We start from the raw sequence: 19,503 nt of genomic DNA on the forward strand, positions 1-19,503 counted from the left end.
ACCCACAAGAGGAAAGAAAATGACGAGGTAACTATAGTTTCTTACAAACATTGGAGGATGAGGAGATAATGAAAATTATAGAGGCTACGGTGGTGCAGTGGTAGAGCGTTCACTTCAGGTGTATGGGGTCCCTGGTTCGATTCCACCTTGAGTCAAGTGAGCCTTGTAGTGGACAAACAATGTGTGTATGTGTGTGATTTTCCTCGAGGTTCTCCCGTTCCCTCTCACTTTCTTCATTCCACCATTTTCATTCATTCTCATCCTATCACTGCCTCCTTGAGCCTACATAACTTAAAGAGGCCTAATCACTGCGAAATTAAAATACCGCTAATTTTACAGTAATTATGTGATATCTTCAAATAGATAAGAGATAATCAAAATGTGGAACACGAGCGCGATAGACAATATTATTTTGCATGAGGTACCGGTATCACGAGTCATCTAGTAGCTTTCCGTTTGCAGCCATTTATAAACGTGAAAATAAATACCGATTTTCTAAATGGCTTGAAATTGAAAGCAGATAAGTGAGTAATGATAATGATATTTCGTGTAAAATGATTTTATCTAGCGAGCTCTTGTACCACTTTTTGATTAGCTTTTATCTATTTGAAGATATCACATAATTACTGTAAAATTAGCGGTATTTTAATTTCGCCGTGATTGGATCTCTTAAGGGACAACATTGTGTCCGTGGGTTTTCTCAGGGTACCCACATTTCCTTTCACCAATTCTTCCATCATGATTGGCTTGTCTTAATCATCCGTCTCCTGTAGCCTAATGCGCATATACGTGGGACGTTAAACTGAAATATTTCATTCAATGAAAAAATGTACTTCCCATGATCTCTAAGGAGAATGGAAACAAATATCATGAACCTCAAAAAAAGGAAGAAAGCATGAAATTTATATTTCAGGAAATCCTCGAAGGAGGAGGGGACATTTTTTCGTATATATATAAGAACTTATTGAAACCGATAAATTATTGTTAATTGCAAGTAACAGGATTTGAATGGTATAACTGAAATTTCTATAGCTAATAGTATGTTGTTTTATGTGTGTGTGTGAGAGAGAGAGAGATTGTCTGTTGTCTGCAGATGATCAGTGTACCTATTAATGGCATAGCATATTTGGATGAATCAATTATCACTCTGCTTTTGATTGTGGTCTCTGTTGCATTAATTGGTGGCTACTTGTATTCATTCATTATGCAACACTATTATTAAGCCTGCCTTTGCATATGCCCTTTAATATCATAGATGAAGATAGAGTATTGTAAATTAGTTTGATGCTAACTAGTGAATGTGGATTGATTAGTAGGGCAATGGGTCGATCGAAGCAGTGGCGGATCTAGCCTGGTGTCGGGGGGGGGGGTGGCATAGACCACATGTTTTGTGAATGACAAAAAATAATTGAAGCTATAATTTATATAGTTTGAAAGTTTATGATGCCTTTCATTCTTTATTGGAAATTTTTTGAAATTTTTGAAAGTTTCATTTGCAGATTCTCTATTATGCAATGTGTAAAACAATCCTTGAATTCCACAATGTGAACGTCCAACCTAGCCATAATATCAATGCGGAGAGAAAGTTAATGTGGAAACTTCTGCAGGGCCCACGAAAAAGTGTAAATAAAAATTTGCAAACACAGGCAATCGACGCATTAGTTCTTGAATGGATCGCTATTATGTGTTGTGTCGCTGTGTGCTCGTAGTAAAATGTAAGAAAATTAAGTCAAAAAGCAATAAAGGATGTGTGCTTTCTCTCATTTAATACAATAAGCAAAAATTAATTATTACAATCCCTTGCTATTCCTTTTAAAGTTCTGTTGATTAGTACATATTATTCGTGCTTGGTAAAAGAGTATTGATATTGCAATGTTCTATAGGTACAGTCAATGATGCACACGGGAGATTTTGATCCTTCATCCTTTTATAAAAATATCGTATATAAATTTTTTGTACAAAGTTCCTATTAGTGTTCTCTTAGGCTTTAAATGCACTAAATAAATGTTCTCAGTGTAAAATAATTCCTCTAGGTTACACTATGATGTCTTGGTTAGGGAATTGTCTTAGCCCATAGCAGCCTCCGACGCAACGGCCCCGACTTCGCAAAATTTATATGGGTGTATATCAATGGCGGGACGTGTTAGCCTATATGTTTTCAGAGAAGTCTCGATATTTTATTCATTTTTTTTAAGTTAAAATCTTTTATGAACACTGTCATAAAGGACTGTGCTGTGATAAATATACCGGTACTTTAAGGATAAGTTGGGGTTGCCCTAGGTCAGTCGGTAACACGACTAACTTAAACGCAAGAGAAACGGGTTCAAACCCGGGCCCAAACTAGAAATCTTGTGGGTGCGCCGCACCCACAAGATTATTTGTGTGGTTACCGTAGCCCCGGAGCACCCACGTAGTCGGCGCGCATGCTCAGACGTAACCCATGGTGGTCTTGGGAGAAGGTTATCGATCAGCACTGGCACTGATAACTTCTTGCTTCCGTCGTTCGCTTATATAGCCATGTTCTTGGAGGGAGGGCCTGTGTGGGGGTAGTCGGATTTCTTCGTGGCTTTCCGTGTGCTCTTTGTTTCTTTCGAAAAGGTACAGTTTCTTCCTGTAATCTACCGCTATTTATTTATAGTCGTAAAAACACGTGTTTATAGTGAAAAATGTGGTTATAGTATATGAGTATGTATAAATCCTTGCAATATAAAATTAATATCCATGTTCCCCATATTGACGAAATTATCACTTTTTTGCGTATTTCCTGCCAATTTTTTTTTATAGTAAGAAAAGAACGCATTCGAATTGAAGGGGTGATTCAAAAATCCAGACAAATCTTTTTTAAAAGTACTATATGAGATGCATTCATACAGCAGAATAGTTTCTCTTCGACTAGCTTCACCTGGTGGCATTATTCAACTGTTCAAACAACAGTTACTTTAAGAGATATACACGAAGGGTATACACGAATGATATATATATCATTTTATATCATGTGTTTGCGATATAAAATGATTTGCGCAAACACATGATATACCTATCGTAGTGTGAGTTCTGGCTGGCTCCCTGTCCAGTTTTCACCTTATAGATCCGCCACTGGATGGAAGTGTACAGTTCACTCGATTCAGAATTTTTAAATAGTTTTTCTACTTAATTTAATCTTCGTCGACAGTTGTCAATTATGAAGAAAATGTGGTAGATCTTATCAGGCAAGCACCCAGGATTTTTTGTTGGAAGGGGTCCCAAGTTTTGGAGGGATCCAAAACTGCAGGACACTATATGTATTTAGAATTGTAGCAATGTTGTTCTGTACCCGAAAATACGGTAAGTAATTGTTAAGTGCTGCCATCTATATTCTGGGAAAAATATAGAAGAATTTCAAGATCAAATCTTTAGAATATATCAATCAATCTTTAGGATACTCGTATTTCCCTGCTAGAACAAATATAGTTTTATTAAGAAAATATAAAACTGTATGTTGAGTCACGAAGTTTTTTGATGAGGGGGGGTGGGGTCCAGATCCGATACACCTCAGGATCTTTATATCCTGCCTACTCCTAAAAGAATGAAATAATCTAGAAGAAACTAACTGATTACTAGTCAGGAATGACAATTTATTACTTGTCCTGGAATGCATATAAACTCAGTTGTGTCTGTAATTTCGGTTTAAATTAGTCTGAAAGTCACTTACTTAGTTAAAGAATTAAATGGCGTGACAAACATCTTGGCACTTGAAGGCGGCTCTTCAAGTTCCCTTTAAATGCTGCTAGCAAATGAGAGGCCTGCGGTATTGCCACGTTATTTTGTACACATTCACTTCAATCTATTCCCTGCCACCTGATCGCGCTATAGTTCGTCTGCTTAGCTGTCATAGCCGCACCCCTTTACCACTTGGCAACGTCGCGTTAGAGCTTGCGTTTTATTCGTTTAGCTGAAATGCCAAGATGTTTGTCACAGGCTTTAAATACTACGTGATAGGTATTGTTATTTTTTTTAGTATCATAAAGATATTTATACAAAACGTAAGCCAATTAATTAAATTCTGGTAATCGTTATTTATATATTGATACCTTTACGTTTATAGGTATTGGATGTAAATAAAATACCCCATACTAACCGCTAATGTCGATTGTCTTCAACGTATCTATCAATGATCCCATTACGTCCTCAGTTATATGCCGAAGGTTGTTGTTCTGAAGGTTTAGAACTTCCAGGGAGTTTAATTTGTCAAATGCCAACCCAGGTAGATCTTGGATGCTACAAAAATAATAAATAAGTAAATGAAACAAAAGTAAAATACTGTAGAACAGCAATATATCAATTACAGGGTTCTTGTAAATGATTGACCCGATTTCATAAATTCATTGTGGCTTTATTATTTTTCATATTGTCACAAAATTTTGCAGACTCATTGAAAAGCTTAAAAAGTTGTGTTTTTGGAACATTCACAAAAAAAATGTTTTATCACTGAAGATGAGTTTTTCACAAAATCCATCTTATACACTAAAAAAAATGACGGTCAGGAATACCAAATTTGCTTGGTCAGGGCATTTGGTCACTTTATATGGTTAGTTTAACCAAAATTTGGTCATTTATACCAAACGTGTTTGGTCATGAACACTATACTTTTTGGTCAGAACATTTGGTTGATTAATTTGGTTATGCCAACCAAAACTTAAGCGATTTGGTTTTCCTGACCAAAGTGTTTAGTTAGTACAAAGTTACATGTACCGATTTGACTTCTGGGTAAGCTTTATGGAAGCTATCAGTGTTTTGAGCTTATGTAAGAGACGAATAAGACTGACTATTTAACAGCACAGAATGAATATTTGAAGTTTGTGACTAATTGTGTAAATCGAGGTAAGCTTACTTTTTCATATATATTACTTTACTATAATGTAATGTGTATTGGTTATTTTAGTGGCCGTACATTTGGCATAACAAATATACATTTATATATAGATGAAGCGAGAAAGTTGTATTGACGACGCTAGGGCAGGGAGCAAAATTATAGGGGCAAGGGTTATTATGGGATGTGTATTCTCATCCAAACTACACGTAATATTTACACATGTACTAACTTTCCACTTGCATGTTTAAAAATTTCTTGCTTTCTTACCATATTTGTTAGAAAAAAGTTCCCATGACTTTAGCGTATTATTTTCAGTTTAGTACCTATACCAACAGTATTTAGTAATTTCTACCAAATATTTTGGTCAAACTCACTAGATACAAGTTTAGTATTTACAACCAAATTATTTAGTTCCAAGAACCAAATCTGGATCATTTTAACCAAATTTTTAGTATTCCCAACCAAATCCTATTTATTTGGTCATTATTTGGTCAAACTTACCAAATGCATATATGGTAGTGGTAACCAAATACTAGGTTCTTGCAATCAAACAAATCGTAGCCAAATGATTTCGTGCTGATGACCAAACTTTTGGTTGGTGCTATATTGACCAAACGATTTGGTCACCAGCATCTATTTTTTGGTCAATCTGACCAAACCTTTTTTTCAGTGTATAAGCTATAGTAACTTTGCCGAAAATTCAAAGCGTTTGACTTTGCCGTCAGGCGTCAGTGCTTGTAGCAATTGCAGTCGTTTCCGTAAGATATTCCAAACAGTAGATTGTGGAATGTTCAGCTCTCTGCTTGCTCTGTTCATCGACTTCTGTGGGCTTCGTACAAAACTTGCTTGCACACGCTCAACCGTTTTTGCAGTCACTGTAGGCCGGCCACTTAAGGTTGGTGTAAAGGAACAAGTTTTGCCAATAGATGTCACTACAGTCTTCGTATATCTCTCATGTACTTTTTACCTTTTACGAAAATTTACAATTTTTCTTACAAATATCAACCTAGAGACTTCAAATTTTTAGAGAAGGAACTTCATAACCTATCGAAAATATCGATTTTTTTATTTAGAAATTTCTTCATTGTTGAAGCAGTTACATTGTTAAAGGTTTGGATGATCATTTCAACAATCAAACCATTTCAACAATGAAGAAAATTCTAAATAAAAAATCGGAACGGACTGTTGCCTTCAATAAATTATGAATTTTCTTATTTAAAAATTTTAAGTCTCTAGGTTGAAATTTGTAAGAGAAATAGTGAATTCTCGTGAAAGGTAAAAAAATACATGTATACGAAAACTAGTGACAAGTCTATTGACAAAACTTGTCCCTTTAAACGAACCTTAACTTCCCCTTACAGAGTCATTCAGAAGCTGTAGGAAACTATGCATACTATCGCCGGATGGACTTTGCAGTTGGTGGATATTTCTTGAACTTTGGAAGTGTCGTTGCTTTGTCAGGGCAGACTGATGTAAATGAAACTCAAAACTTCTCTGCCCCTATTGCCATCTTAAATGATCACTGCTGCGTTCTCGTGGCAGAGCCTGCATCACAAAGAAACTTTTTTTTCTTTTTGAGTTTTTCAACACATCTGCAAAGATTTGCGACATTATGTTCAATAATAAAGCTACAGGGAATTTATGAAATCAGGTCAATCATTTGTAATAACCTGGTACTTTGGATGCAATATCAACATGTTCATAGAAAATAAATTTCACAAGATCGATGGTGTGATATACCATAGTTAACTACCAGAGATATTATACTAGTAGAAAAGGATTAACGGACCAGGATTTTTTCAAAGAAGACTCAACACTCCATGAGTCATTTTGTCCACTACAGTCAAGCGCCATAAGTGTTATTTTGTTCTGTGTATTACCTTTTATTATTATTATTATTATTATTATTATTATTATTAGTATATTATTATTATTTGAACCATTCAGGGAAAGAGGTATTGCCAATTGGATATGCGTCAATATATTTATTTATATCCAAGGAAACTGCGTGTATTGAAATCTATGCATTTGTAGTTACGTATTGTGACAATTCATTTTAGATTAGACTCAACAGCTTAAATAAATTAGTCTAACGTGCAACACATATTTGTGAGCAAAACCTGTAACAGATTTCTGTTAACTTTATCAATTCAAAAATATGAAGACACTATTAAAACTAAGATAACTGAACTTATGAGTACTAACTATCTAACCATCATATTTTATGCAGAAAAAATGTTTCGAAAGTCATATTTTTCAATTTAATATTTTAAAAGCATAATAAATGTATCCTTCCATGATCAACGCTGCCACCTGAGATGTGTTCACCTCTGGTACTTGGGGTCCCGGGTTCGATCCTAGCCACCGCCAAGTGAACTTTGTGGTGGACAAACACCGTGTGAGTGGGTTTCCTCGGCGTTCTCCCGTTTCCTCCTACTTTCTTCATTCCGCCATTTCATTCATTACTCATCATCACCTTCTTCTTTAGCCTAACCGGAATAACCCTGGGACGTAATACTCAAAGTTTTTTTTTTTTTTGCCACCTGAGATTAAATCCACGAACTACGGGGTAATGCGTTACAATTGAGTATAAACAGCCACTCTGTGCAACAATTTGTACCGAGCAAATATTTTGGGTTATTCCAAATCAGAATATACAAAAAAAAAAAAAAAAAAGTCCCAAATAATTCGGGTTGATTTATTTTTACATATTATCTGTAAATATACATTCTTATGCCCATGGGTTTTCTTGGAGTTAGCCAGTTTCTTTCCACATTTCTTATCCCAGCAATTTTTCCGTAACTATTTACCTTCACCAATCATGAGTCTTCTTTAGCCTGGAGGACGTAATAATGGGGATGATATAGTAAAGATATCATTTTCATTAAAAAAAAAAATAGAAACATTGTAATATTTACTCTCAATTAAAGTGTTATTATTTCGGTCAAAATGGCTTTCAGTCACTAAGCAACATCGTATATACAGTTAGGTTCAAAAAGCCTGGCAGCCCATCTGTTCTTCAAACAACCTGTATTTATTTTTTAAAATCTACAAATGGGATTAAACCAAACAAATAAGCGTCACCTTTGACAAAATATATATTATTATCTTTTTCAAGGTTTACAGATGATATGGCGCTTGTTGCAGAATCTGAAGAGAAAATCAGTGAGATGTTAGAAACTTCAGGAAGGATTCTGAGGAATATGGGAAATGTGAGAAAGACAAAAGCCATTGTGATTGGAACGAAGCAATAAGTGTGAAATATAGAAGTAGGAGGAGAGAAAATAGAACAGGTGACTAGTTCTTGATACTTGGGTAGTATTATTAGTAATGATATGAAATGTGAACGTGAAATAATAGCAAGGATAGGAATGGAGAAAGAAGCCTTTAGGAGGAAGAAAAAATTGTTTTGTGGGACCTTGAATAAAGAGTTAAGAAAAAAGACTCATAAAATGCTTCGTATGGAGTGTTGTACTGTATGGGTGAAAAACATGGATATTACGCAAAAATGATGAAAAACGACTGGAAGCTTTCGAAATGTAGGTGTGGAGAAGAATGGAGAGAATTAGCTGAGTCGAGCTGAAAACGAATGAGAGAGTGTTAGAAATGGTAGGGAGAAAAAAATTTAGACATTATTAGGAAGAGGAAGAGAAACTGGTGTGGACATTGGTTAAGAAGGAACTGTATCATGAAAGACGTGCTAGAGGGTAGGTGGTAGGAAAGAGAGGGAGAGTGTGAAGGAGACTACAATTGAATCAGTCATTGCGAAAAGGCCATGTGTTCATCCTCACTACATTTTCATTTTAGTGCAAAGCCGAGACGTACGCGCGCATCTCCTGTGAAATAAACTAATTGTCTGGTCACATTATGTTACATATCTTACACTATTGCCTCAATAACATCGATGTCATTGTACACGTCGAGTTTGCAATCCAAAGTTTTTTTCTTTCTCCTCAACAATTTACTTTGGTGGATATATGGCCTTTTCGAAATGACTAATTCAGTTAATGGACGATATCAAAACAAAAATCGTACGTGAAGACGAAGAGGTTAGCGAAGAGTGCGGGACATGGAAGCTTCTCAGCTGCGGCAAGTGACCTACCAATAATAACAGAATACATATGATGATCAAGGAAGAGTGTTAAAACTTGCAGTCATGGTGTCTTGAATGGCTTTTTAGGCAGAAGCCTGTAATCAATGTTTTAGCATGAGTGTGTTGATTGATAATCGTTTAGTGTTTTAATTTTTGCATCTAATATACATTCTGAATTTGTATGTACGTATATCAACCGAAACAGAAACAAATCGTATACTTACTGGTTTTTCTGAAGGTAGAGGAACGTGATTGATTCTCCAAAACCATCAAATGCTTCATCAGGTATGCTGGAAATATTGTTATTACGGAGATCAAGTTGACGGAGCCTGTGTATATTTCTTAAAGCCTCAGAGGGAACAGAATCCAGATGGTTGTAACCAAGATGGAGATACTGCAGACTACCTATATTATATAAATAATTCAGAGAAGAATTAATGTATGTTTGCACGTACTCCACTTTACTGGGTGTCCCACTTGCTGTCGGATGCAGCCCTCATTGGGTATGCCAAAATAGTTTCGTTTTATTTGCGGCCACTTTTCAACACTTGATGTTGTCAGCACTCAATGGTGTACCAAGGTGGGTCTATACACATGTTTATTTCCATCTGTTTATTTGTTTTGTGAATTATGGTTAAAAGCACTAGGGTCCGTAGCAAGTGGGACATTCAGTAAAAGTTCAAGTCTACATTGTCCATTATAAAAGTAATGTGCATTTTCTGAAAAAAAAAAAATATTGATCGGACCTGTACAAATGCTTAAAATTCTTCAAAATACTCTCCTCTTGCATGAATACACTTGTGGAGACGTGTCTGCCACGCCTGGAAGGCATCCTGAAAATCCTCGACAGGAATGTTTCTCAGGAATGTTGTAACAAGCTTTTGGGTGTTTTCCACGATCTCCCAATGTTTTCCTTTCAGCTCTCTCTTCAGTTGGGGAAACAAAAAGAAGTCGTACGGAGCCTAGTCGGACTGTAAGGGGGATGGGAAACCACCGGGGTTTGCTCCGGGCCAAGAAGTTGGCACACTTTTTCCTCACAAAGTTCACGCAGACCTTGCGCACTTGCAGATCCTCGTTCACCATCCGATGTACCACAAATGTGGACATGTGTAGGGTGTCAGCAATTTGCTGGATGCTCAGTGGACGGTCGGAACGCAAAACTTTCCGCACACGTTCCACGTTTTCGTCGATTCTGGCTGTTGGGCGTCCAGAACGGGGTTTCTCGGCGACCTCCTCCTGACCCTTCTTGAACGCCTTGTGCCACCTCCCGGTCTGTGACCTTCAAATGCAGTCATCTTTGAAGGCCTCTTGAAGCATCTGAAATGTTTCGGTTGAATTCTTTCCAAGCTTCACGCAAGACTTCGCTGTTCAAGCAAACGCTCCATTGCGCCTTGTTACAAAGTCGAAAAAAACACTTCACGCGGAGGCACGTCCTTCCGCTTACAGTGCTCGGAGCAAACTGGCGACCGGCTGTGTTGGAAGGGTAGACCCCCCACCACATTGACCGACCGATTTTACCGCGCTGCCATGGATAGTCGTGTCACAATAAAATCATGTGCATTACTTTCATTCGGACCATGTAATCATATCAAATCCAGTATAATTGTCTAGCCAACGTGACAGGTGACCCGTGGTAATCTTAAGTCATACTGTCTATACCGATCATTGTTATTGTTTTATGACAGCGTGGACTGGTGAACAGGTAAGTAAATTTCGAAGTGAAAAGCAGCCCCCAAGCCTAAAAAGGTTAGCCAACCCTGGTGTTGCCGTTAAATTGTGTACAGAAGAAAAGCAAGTTTTGAGTTTCTTGTGGGTAATATATGGCTAAATGAACTGTGATTCACAGACTTAACAAATTTGTGCTTAAACTCAATAAAAATAAAGAAATTTTGATTGATTTGTTGTAGTTTAATAGGGACGTCAGCAGGAGGCTACTTGTCTCTGTCACGAAGTAAAAATCTGTATATTGAATTAACTCTTTTACTACCTGCCGTAGTTGGTGTTTCTTGCAGGCCAACACGTTTGAAGTAACAGATTGTAATAAAAAGAAAAAGAAATGCGTATATGGTTGCTGTGTGACTAGATTAATCCTCCTGTGGGGCTCGTGTGTACGTACCACTGGTCGTAAGCAGGGCACACTGTAGATAGGGTTGCCAACCGTCCGGTATTTTACCGGACAGTTCGATTTTTGACCTCCTTGTCCGGCGTCCGGTACGATCTCAAAACCAGACGTTAATTTTTCCTCTTACTAGTCCTATTCTCTGGTCTATTCAGATTATTTTTTTTTTAATTTTGTGGAAACTAATCGCATTTTGACAACCGGCTGATCACGGCCGTAGCGCAGTTCCATTCCGCAACGAATTTATTGTTCCGTCGCAGTAGTGTTACCGTTTGCAATTCGCTTTGATATCGACCTGTCTTGCACGGAATTTGCTGTAGAGTTGAAAGCAGGAAATTTTACTGAACTTATTAAAACTGCTAAAGGTCAACAAACGTACATTTTCAAGATTGCAGCTAGCACTGCTTCATCCTCAGTTACATCTTCCAATTAAATAAGGCATCCAGATACAGTAAAAGTACAAAGGGCTGCCCCAGCAAGGTGGTAAGACTTATTTTTCAAGTATATTTTGTGCATGCCATAATTATGTTGCCAATTATATTTGCTTTTCTGTTTTAAATACAATGTATTATTGATGGTAAACTACAAAAATTCCATATGACGACTCAACCAAAACTGGAATAACTAAGTTTAATAAATACTTCGGAAGTAACTATGGTTATTAAATTCGAACCCCGAATCGCTGAATTTTATGTGAAGTAACCAGTTACAGGTTGTTCATATGTTTTGACGAGCGATGTCACATCATAAGAATATGTGTACTCCAGAAGGGTGTCCGTATTTTGATTTTCAAAATTTGGCAACCCTAGTTACAGGTGTACATAATTATTGATATACAGGCACATAAAGTGTTAAAAACAATTAATTCAAATTTTATGCAAATTACATCAATATTTTAATACCACGTTTACTACGATGTTTCTGTATTGAAAACAAAACGAGCACCTACCTTCCATTCCTTCAAAAGCACTTGGGCTGATCGTTTTAATGGCATTGCCTTCAAGTTCCAATGATGTTAGCTTTTTCAGTGCAACAAAGGGTTTTGCTGGAACTGTTCGCAGTCTGTTGTGAGCCAAATTTAACGTCAACAAATTACTCATCCCTGTCAATGAAAAACAATAGATTTCGTCATTAGCTTTTAGTATTACTTTAATGTTGTAAAAACCTAAACACATAATTAAAAGTATATATTTAAATACCATAACTCTGGTATATTTTGGAAGTAATTTTGACATATGCATCAGCATGAGAATAAGTAAGAGATTCAAAGAAAGAGAAATAATCTAAATATCACGTAATAAATTTATTCATTCTTCCTCCAGGAGGAGCAAGAGAGGGAGAAAGAAGAAAGAACAGGATGAAAGTGGTGGCATAGTATAGAAAGCATGGGAGAAGAAACGGAGAACTAAAGAAGTTACTTAAGAAAGAAGGGTTTAGAACTTTTAGAAGGAGTGGAGAAAACTTATTAAGATCAATAAGGAAGACAAATAGAAAAGGCACGAAAAAGATTAATGAAGAGGAAGAAGTCATCTACAGGGTATGGTGTGGAAACGGCAATAAGTCATATATAGGAGAGACGGGGAAAAGAATGAAAGAAAGGATAAAACAACATAAAGATGTGAGGAGGAAGAAAGATACCAATGCGATATACAAACATGTTAAGGATACTAATCACGTAATTAATTGGGATAAGACGGAAGTATTGGAGATGGAGAAAAGAATGATAATAAGGAAGTGGAAAGAATCAGATTGGATAAAGAAGGTAGGAAGAGATAAGCTGATGAACTGGACAGCAGGCTTACCTATTAATGAATTATGGCAGAGCATTTTGGATAACATAGACAGGAAGATGAAATTGAAAAAGGCTCTTATAAGGACCAAAAATGGCGGCACGTGATTGGTTGGACACGGGGATCTACAGGATTGGCTGAAAGCTTCAGCCAAGAGAATTTCGATTTTTTCATAAGGATGACTATATATATATATATATATATATATATATATATATATATACGTATGTCTGTATCTTCATTTATGTTGTATAGTCTCTATGTAGTGTCTGATGAAGAATATGGTAGATACCCGAAACTCTAACACATTATAGTTTAAAACACAATGTGTGTTGAAGCTTTAGTCAGTATTTCTTTTGGTCAATATCCAGTCCAAAGCCATGGCTAGTGTTATTATAATACATTCATCTAATAATATTGATACAAGAACTTAAATATAAATTTTGGAAGCCATTTAATGTATGCCTCGATATAAAACTTATTGATAATAAAAATTAAAGGTATAACAATAGTCTAAATATCAAGCATATTAAATTTGATAAAGAACCTAAATACAAATTTGAAAGTAATATTAATGCGTGAGTGAAAATAAGTACAGAGTAAAACGATTCAACGAATGAACAATAATCTAAATATCAAATACTAAATCAAGTAAACAATTTTTATACAAGAACCTAATAAGCATCAAGTAAAAGATACAGGAGGCACAGTGGCTCAGCGGTAGAGCAATTACCTCTGGTGCGTGGGGTCCCTGGTTCGATCCCCGGCTAAATAAGTTTGTGGTGGACAACATCGTGTCCGTGGGTTTACTCCCATTTCCTCCCTCTTTCTCATTCCACCAGTTCTTCCATCATTATTGACTTGCCTTAATAACTGTGACATAACTGTGGGAGGTTAAACCGAAAGATTTCATTTCATTTTTTTCGTTTTCATTGTTTGAGGAGGTTGACGGGCCTCCAGTACGTCTTCACAGCCTCCCAAAAACACTTTGTGCCATCTATAGACAAACACTCATTCCCGAAAGCCTGTTGAACTATTGCAAAAGTTTCCAGTGGAGACTTGGCAAGTTTTACTCGAAACTTGATCGCGTATCTTTGTGCCGATAAGCGTTGTATCTCGACTTGTACAAGAAACGAAACAAAAGTTTACGAAATCGTACATCCTTCACGTACGAGAGCTTGGAGACAACTGAGCTATTGTGCTGCCAAAATGTCTTGAGCCGTGGCAAAAATGCGAACTAAAGCTCACACCCTCACACACCCACGCGTTGAGCCAATAATGGTTGAGCTGTTGCTAAGCGAGAGAAAGCGAGTCGAATTCCTCCAGCCGATAGCAGCGCTTGCAACGGAAGACTAGGGATTAAGTCAATGTGGCATATCTATAGCCCCAAGCACTCTTTCGGTAATTGACTTACATCATAATTGATCCCGGCGGTTAGAGCGCGCTGCAACGTACCGTAGTTTCACAATAAAAAAATGTGACATTACTTTTCGAACAGACCTTGCATTTCGCACACAACGGTGACACACACAACTTTGAAACTGACTCATATGTTATTTTTAAGTTCACGGATATATTTTGATACAAGAATGTAGATTTCTAGGCTTTCGGCATCTATGGCCATGTTAGCCCGTTGCGTATGAGGGATGACGTCCCTCGGTGATTACATTATCCGGGGAAAGGATAGGAAGAAAGGATTGGGTTAGGAAGGAAGCGGCCTGGGGCTTATAAGTTAGATACCATCCCGGCATTTGCCTAGTGTGAATGAGGAAAAGGAAAAACTCATTCAGAATGGCTAGCCTGAAAAAGCTTTTTACACTTTTCCGACCGAGTGTCCCACCGGAAATCGAACCCGGGACCGATCGCACCGAAGGCAAGAGCGTCAGCGACTACGCTACGTGGGACCACTACAAAAATGTAGAATCAAATGATAGATTGATAGGTAAAAATCTAAGCATCGACAAATTAATTAAGGAATAATACTTACGCAGTTAATATAGGCATCATGCCTTTTAAAAACATTTCCTCTTTGGTTATAACCACTTGTGTGTGTGTGTGTGTGTGTGTTTGGAAAGTAGCAATGTTACGTGTACACCAGGTGAAGAAGCTTGGTCTGTATGGTGAGATATATTCTCAATTAGTATTAAAACCGGTAGTGGTTGTAGATTATTATCATTTCCGGTTTTAGTAGAGAATTAATGATGAAATGTATTTTTGGGACGCTTCATCAATGCAGGAAACCGGTTCTCGTATCTATTATTGTTCCTGGGTCTACAGTGATCAACATAAAAACCGGAAATGGTTTATTTCTACCACTTCCGGTTTCAATATTACCTCCATCAACGAACTTCCGATTTCTACCTTTTAACCGTACATTCTGACCTAAAATAGTGGTAATCCATCAAATAGTTCATAAGATTTTTTTTGTGTCCGGGATGAGCGCACGACCAGAATAACTATCTGCAGGAGTATTAGTATACAAATCTCCTTTAAAATGTAAATAAATTGTACTTTTATTTACTGCGTTTCAAATAATAATAATAATAATAATAATAATAATAATAATAATAGTAGTAGTAGTAGCAGTAATATGCGGGCTGTTAACTTACGAAAATTGAATTACTTTTCTCTCCTGCAAGCATTACGTTGGCTTTGGAGTTGTATGTATGGTTTTTCGGGCCATCTTTCTCGTCTTCTACGTAGACGGAAACGAAATTAACAAAAGCCAGTCAGACAGTCGTATGTTGCTTGGCCTCTTTGATTGAACTGGGTGTGTCCATGACAGTACATTATGCATCTTGACAGCTGTTACAGTGTTGCCTTTTGTGTATAGATGTTGTTACCTCCCAGTTGGTTGCATTATATATGCATGCGAAATGAAAGAAATAATTTATGTATTTTCGTTTGTTTTCCTTGTGTTTGTAGCATGTCCGCGACGCGTTCTGTGGAGTTCAAGGGTTCGTCTCTTTCAGAAATGTACATTGTTAACAAGTGGGCTTTTGCTGGTCTTTCCTCTTCTTTTAACGTTTAGATAAAGGTTCACATAACGGACCAACTGTGTGGTTCCCGAACCAAATAACTCATTTTCGAAATAATAGTTTAAAAAGAGAAAAAAAAGAAAGAATCAGTTTGTTAGTAGACTACATTTATTTATTTATTTATTTATTTGTATGTGTGTTTGTGTGTGTCGATTCTAATGTATGCCGTGTGTTGCAGGATTAATTTTGGGTAAATTTAGGTAATATGGGCAATACTTCACAGCCTTTTGTTTTCTACTTGTATTTTATTTTGCACTTACCGATGTATAGGGGCGCCACGACTGCCGTCTGTAATGAAGCATGAAACTAAAGCAACACATTTGCTTGAGCTATCTTTATTTCAATATTATGTCTTCTGTAATGCTTATGGTTATATGTGCCTGTACACATAGACCTATAGTATGAGATGTTCGTAAAAACATGTATCTATAAATAACTTAATACCCCCTTTTTGAGCAATTGGTATGGCCGCTTCCCAATGTCCATAGCATTGCTCTTTTTATCATGCCCTTACAACATCTTCAGCATTGCTCTTTTCTTGAAGCCAGTTCGCCCCTTTTTAGGACCATGCGAGAACATTTTCCCTTTTGCACCTTTTCTTTACATTACGTCTATAATGATTCTTCTATTCATTACACCTAAAGGGTTCTTCCATACACTTCATCTATAAGTATTCTTCTATGCATTGCATTGCAAACGCCGTTTATTCAGTATACAGGGAGAACGATTTATTTTCAAAAGCTTTTTTAACCGAAACATGAGTTTCACAAACGTTATGATAAACACAAGTCAATTTTGTATTATATTTACTTTTGAAATGTATTTATGGTTTATATATATATGGTATATGAAAGTGTAAAATAAAAGAGCCAAGTAAACAAAACTATCACGAGCAACCAGAGCTGACACCATTGTGTTTTAAAATTTACCACGGTCTCAGAGACCCATGTTTCGGTTAAAGTGTCAACTTTTACACTTATAGATTTAAAAAGAACGCTGAAAATTTGTACGATACTAATATCGATAAGGAGACATTGTTTGACATATTCTGCAATACCACCAGATGACCAATGTTGCCAATCCAATATGAAGTTGTATTGCTTTTAAACGGCACTACGTCAGATTATTACGTGTTTTAAATCTATATTTCAAATAAAAATTTACAATAACACAATGGGTGTTAGAAATGTTTGGGGCGAAAAGAACAGTTTTAAATATTATTAAGAAGAGGAAGAGAAACTGGTTGGGACATTAGCTGATAAGGAATTGTTTCATGAGGGACGTGCTAGAGGGTATAGTGGCAGGAAAGAGAGGGAGGGTACGAAGGAAGCTATACTTGATGGCAGTGTTTCTTCCAGACATGTTTTAGGGGGGCACTGCCCCCTCCTCCGGAACTTTGAGAGTGCCCCCCGGAAGAGACCAAAGTAGTACGTCCGTAATATAATATTAAATAGAATAGTACCATCAGTGCCCCCAGAATACTAAGCATGCCCCCCCCCCCCCGGAATACTAAGTGTGCCTCCGCGGAACATTGTTCCTGAAAGAAACACTGCTTGATGGCGCGAAAATGAAGATTTTAGCTACAGACGGAGGATCATGGAAGCTTCTCAGTTGCAACAAGTGACCTGCCAATAGTGGCAGAATACCTATGATGATGATGGTGAATATCACATTTGTTCTTCAGAGTTACATACTAAAGACACTACAATATTACAAACATCCACAACCGTGCAAACTTTGGAGTTTTCTACAAAAGTAATAACTTAAGGTTGATGTAAACGAAAAAGTTTTGTCGATAGATGTCACTACAGTCTTCGTATATCTCTCATGTATTTTTTCCCTTTTACGAAAGTTTACAATTTCTCTAACATATTTCAACCTAGAGACTTGAGATTTTTTAAAAAAAAGGAATTTCATATTATTCCTGCCGATTTTGTATTTAGAATTTTCTTCGTTGTTGAAACAGTTCCATTGTTAAAGGTTGTTAAAGGTTTAGATATCCATTTCTACAATCAAGCCATTTCAACAATGAAGAAAATTTTAAATTAAAAATCGGCACGGATTCTTGCCTTCGATAGGTTATGAAATTCCTTCTCTAAAAATTTGAAATCTCTAGGTTGAAATTTGAAAGAGAAATTGTAAATTTTTTGAAAGGTAAAAAATACATTAGAGAGATACGAAGACTGTAGTGACATCTGTTGACAAAACTTGTCCCTTTAAATCAACCTTAAGTGATATAGTCATGTCAATGCACATCTTAGTTTGGACGTCATTTAGGGAGGTGATGGGGACAATGCACTCCGTGAGTTTGATATATATATTATTATATATATATATATATATATATATATATATATATATATATATATATATATATATATATTAATAATATAATAATATACTAGTAAAACTACTTATATCGGTGGAAGAGCTAACTCTCCCCTCCTCCCGTCCAGAAAAAAACATGAAATAGGGCAACTGCAGTCAAAGACTATGATATGACTTATTTTTAATAAATAGGAACGAAGTTACAAGGTATTGAAATTTTTTTAAGCCTTAATTTCGAAGAAAAAAATCTTAGGTAAGTATCACACACAAGTACGGATGAATTTCAATACATGTAAATAATAATAATAATAATAATGGCCCTTATGGAGAGTCATTATTAGCGTTGTATTAAAATCTTGACTAATGCGTGATGCTAACTTCCGTATTTAGAAATGCGTTCGTAAAGTTAACAACGAATTTATATCGAAGAAGACCAACTACGACTTTTCTGTAGGGCTGTCCAAATACAATAGGAAAGATCAATATAAGAGAGAATAGGACACATTTAATTTGATATCTCCTAAAATATGTGGACAACCCTGAAAAAAAAAAGAGGTTGGCCTTTTTTGATATACTGTAGATCGTTGTTAACTTTATTTACGTGTTACTAAATACGAAAGTTAGCATTACTCGTTAGTTATGCTCTTAACATAACGCTAAAAAAAAAAAAAAAAAAAAAAAAGACTCTGCATAAGGACCAATGTGTTTACAGCAATTTAATATCTCAGAGTGTTCCTGAGGTGTACACTGAGAGAAATCCGTTCTCCGGACAGCGGTATATTGTACAAATATACGGAATCCTCTTCCTTACTACAGAAATCAGTATGGAGCATACATTATTCATATGCTACATACGAACTGCCCTTAAATGTTACATCATGTCGTTGAAGGATGTCTGACATATAACAGTTTTCCGTATATCACATGCATATACTTATGTTACATTCCTTGTAACATATGTTATATATGTTATTCCTTAGCTATATGTTATATAGGACCACTTGTATGTGAGATCCTGACCGCCTATATTGTTTCATACGGAAAGTACGTATAGATGAAACACTTATACGGAAAGTATTATAAAACATGCGTTTTCAGTTATACGTCTGCTGTACGTTGTCCAAAAACTACAGGAATTACGCATGTAACTTACCTTTTTAAGTACGCTATCTACATTTTTTTTCTCAGTGTAAGGAGAACATTTACGCAAAATTTCAAAGTTCTACCCCTAATAGTTTCGGAGATCTGGTGAACGCCTAAAAATAACACAGAACACATATTCC

General features: G+C 36.4%; 1 protein-coding gene across 1 annotated transcript in view; it reads right to left on the bottom strand.

Annotated features, from left to right (window-relative positions):
• LOC145694515 (uncharacterized) overlaps positions 1 to 19,503 on the bottom strand; it is a 417,192-nt gene that overhangs the window by 2,468 nt on the left and 395,221 nt on the right. The window contains exons 4-6 of the mRNA XM_081770827.1: positions 12,010 to 12,166; positions 9,170 to 9,346; positions 4,118 to 4,257 (exon numbers count right to left, since the gene is read on the bottom strand). Of these exons, the coding sequence (XP_081626953.1) occupies positions 4,118 to 4,257; positions 9,170 to 9,346; positions 12,010 to 12,166 (474 nt within the window). The remainder of the gene's footprint in view (positions 1 to 4,117; positions 4,258 to 9,169; positions 9,347 to 12,009; positions 12,167 to 19,503) is intronic.

Source organism: Thermobia domestica, chromosome 9, assembly GCF_964235325.1.
Source record: "Thermobia domestica chromosome 9, izTheDome1.hap1.1, whole genome shotgun sequence".
Lineage (NCBI taxonomy): Eukaryota > Metazoa > Arthropoda > Insecta > Zygentoma > Lepismatidae > Thermobia > Thermobia domestica.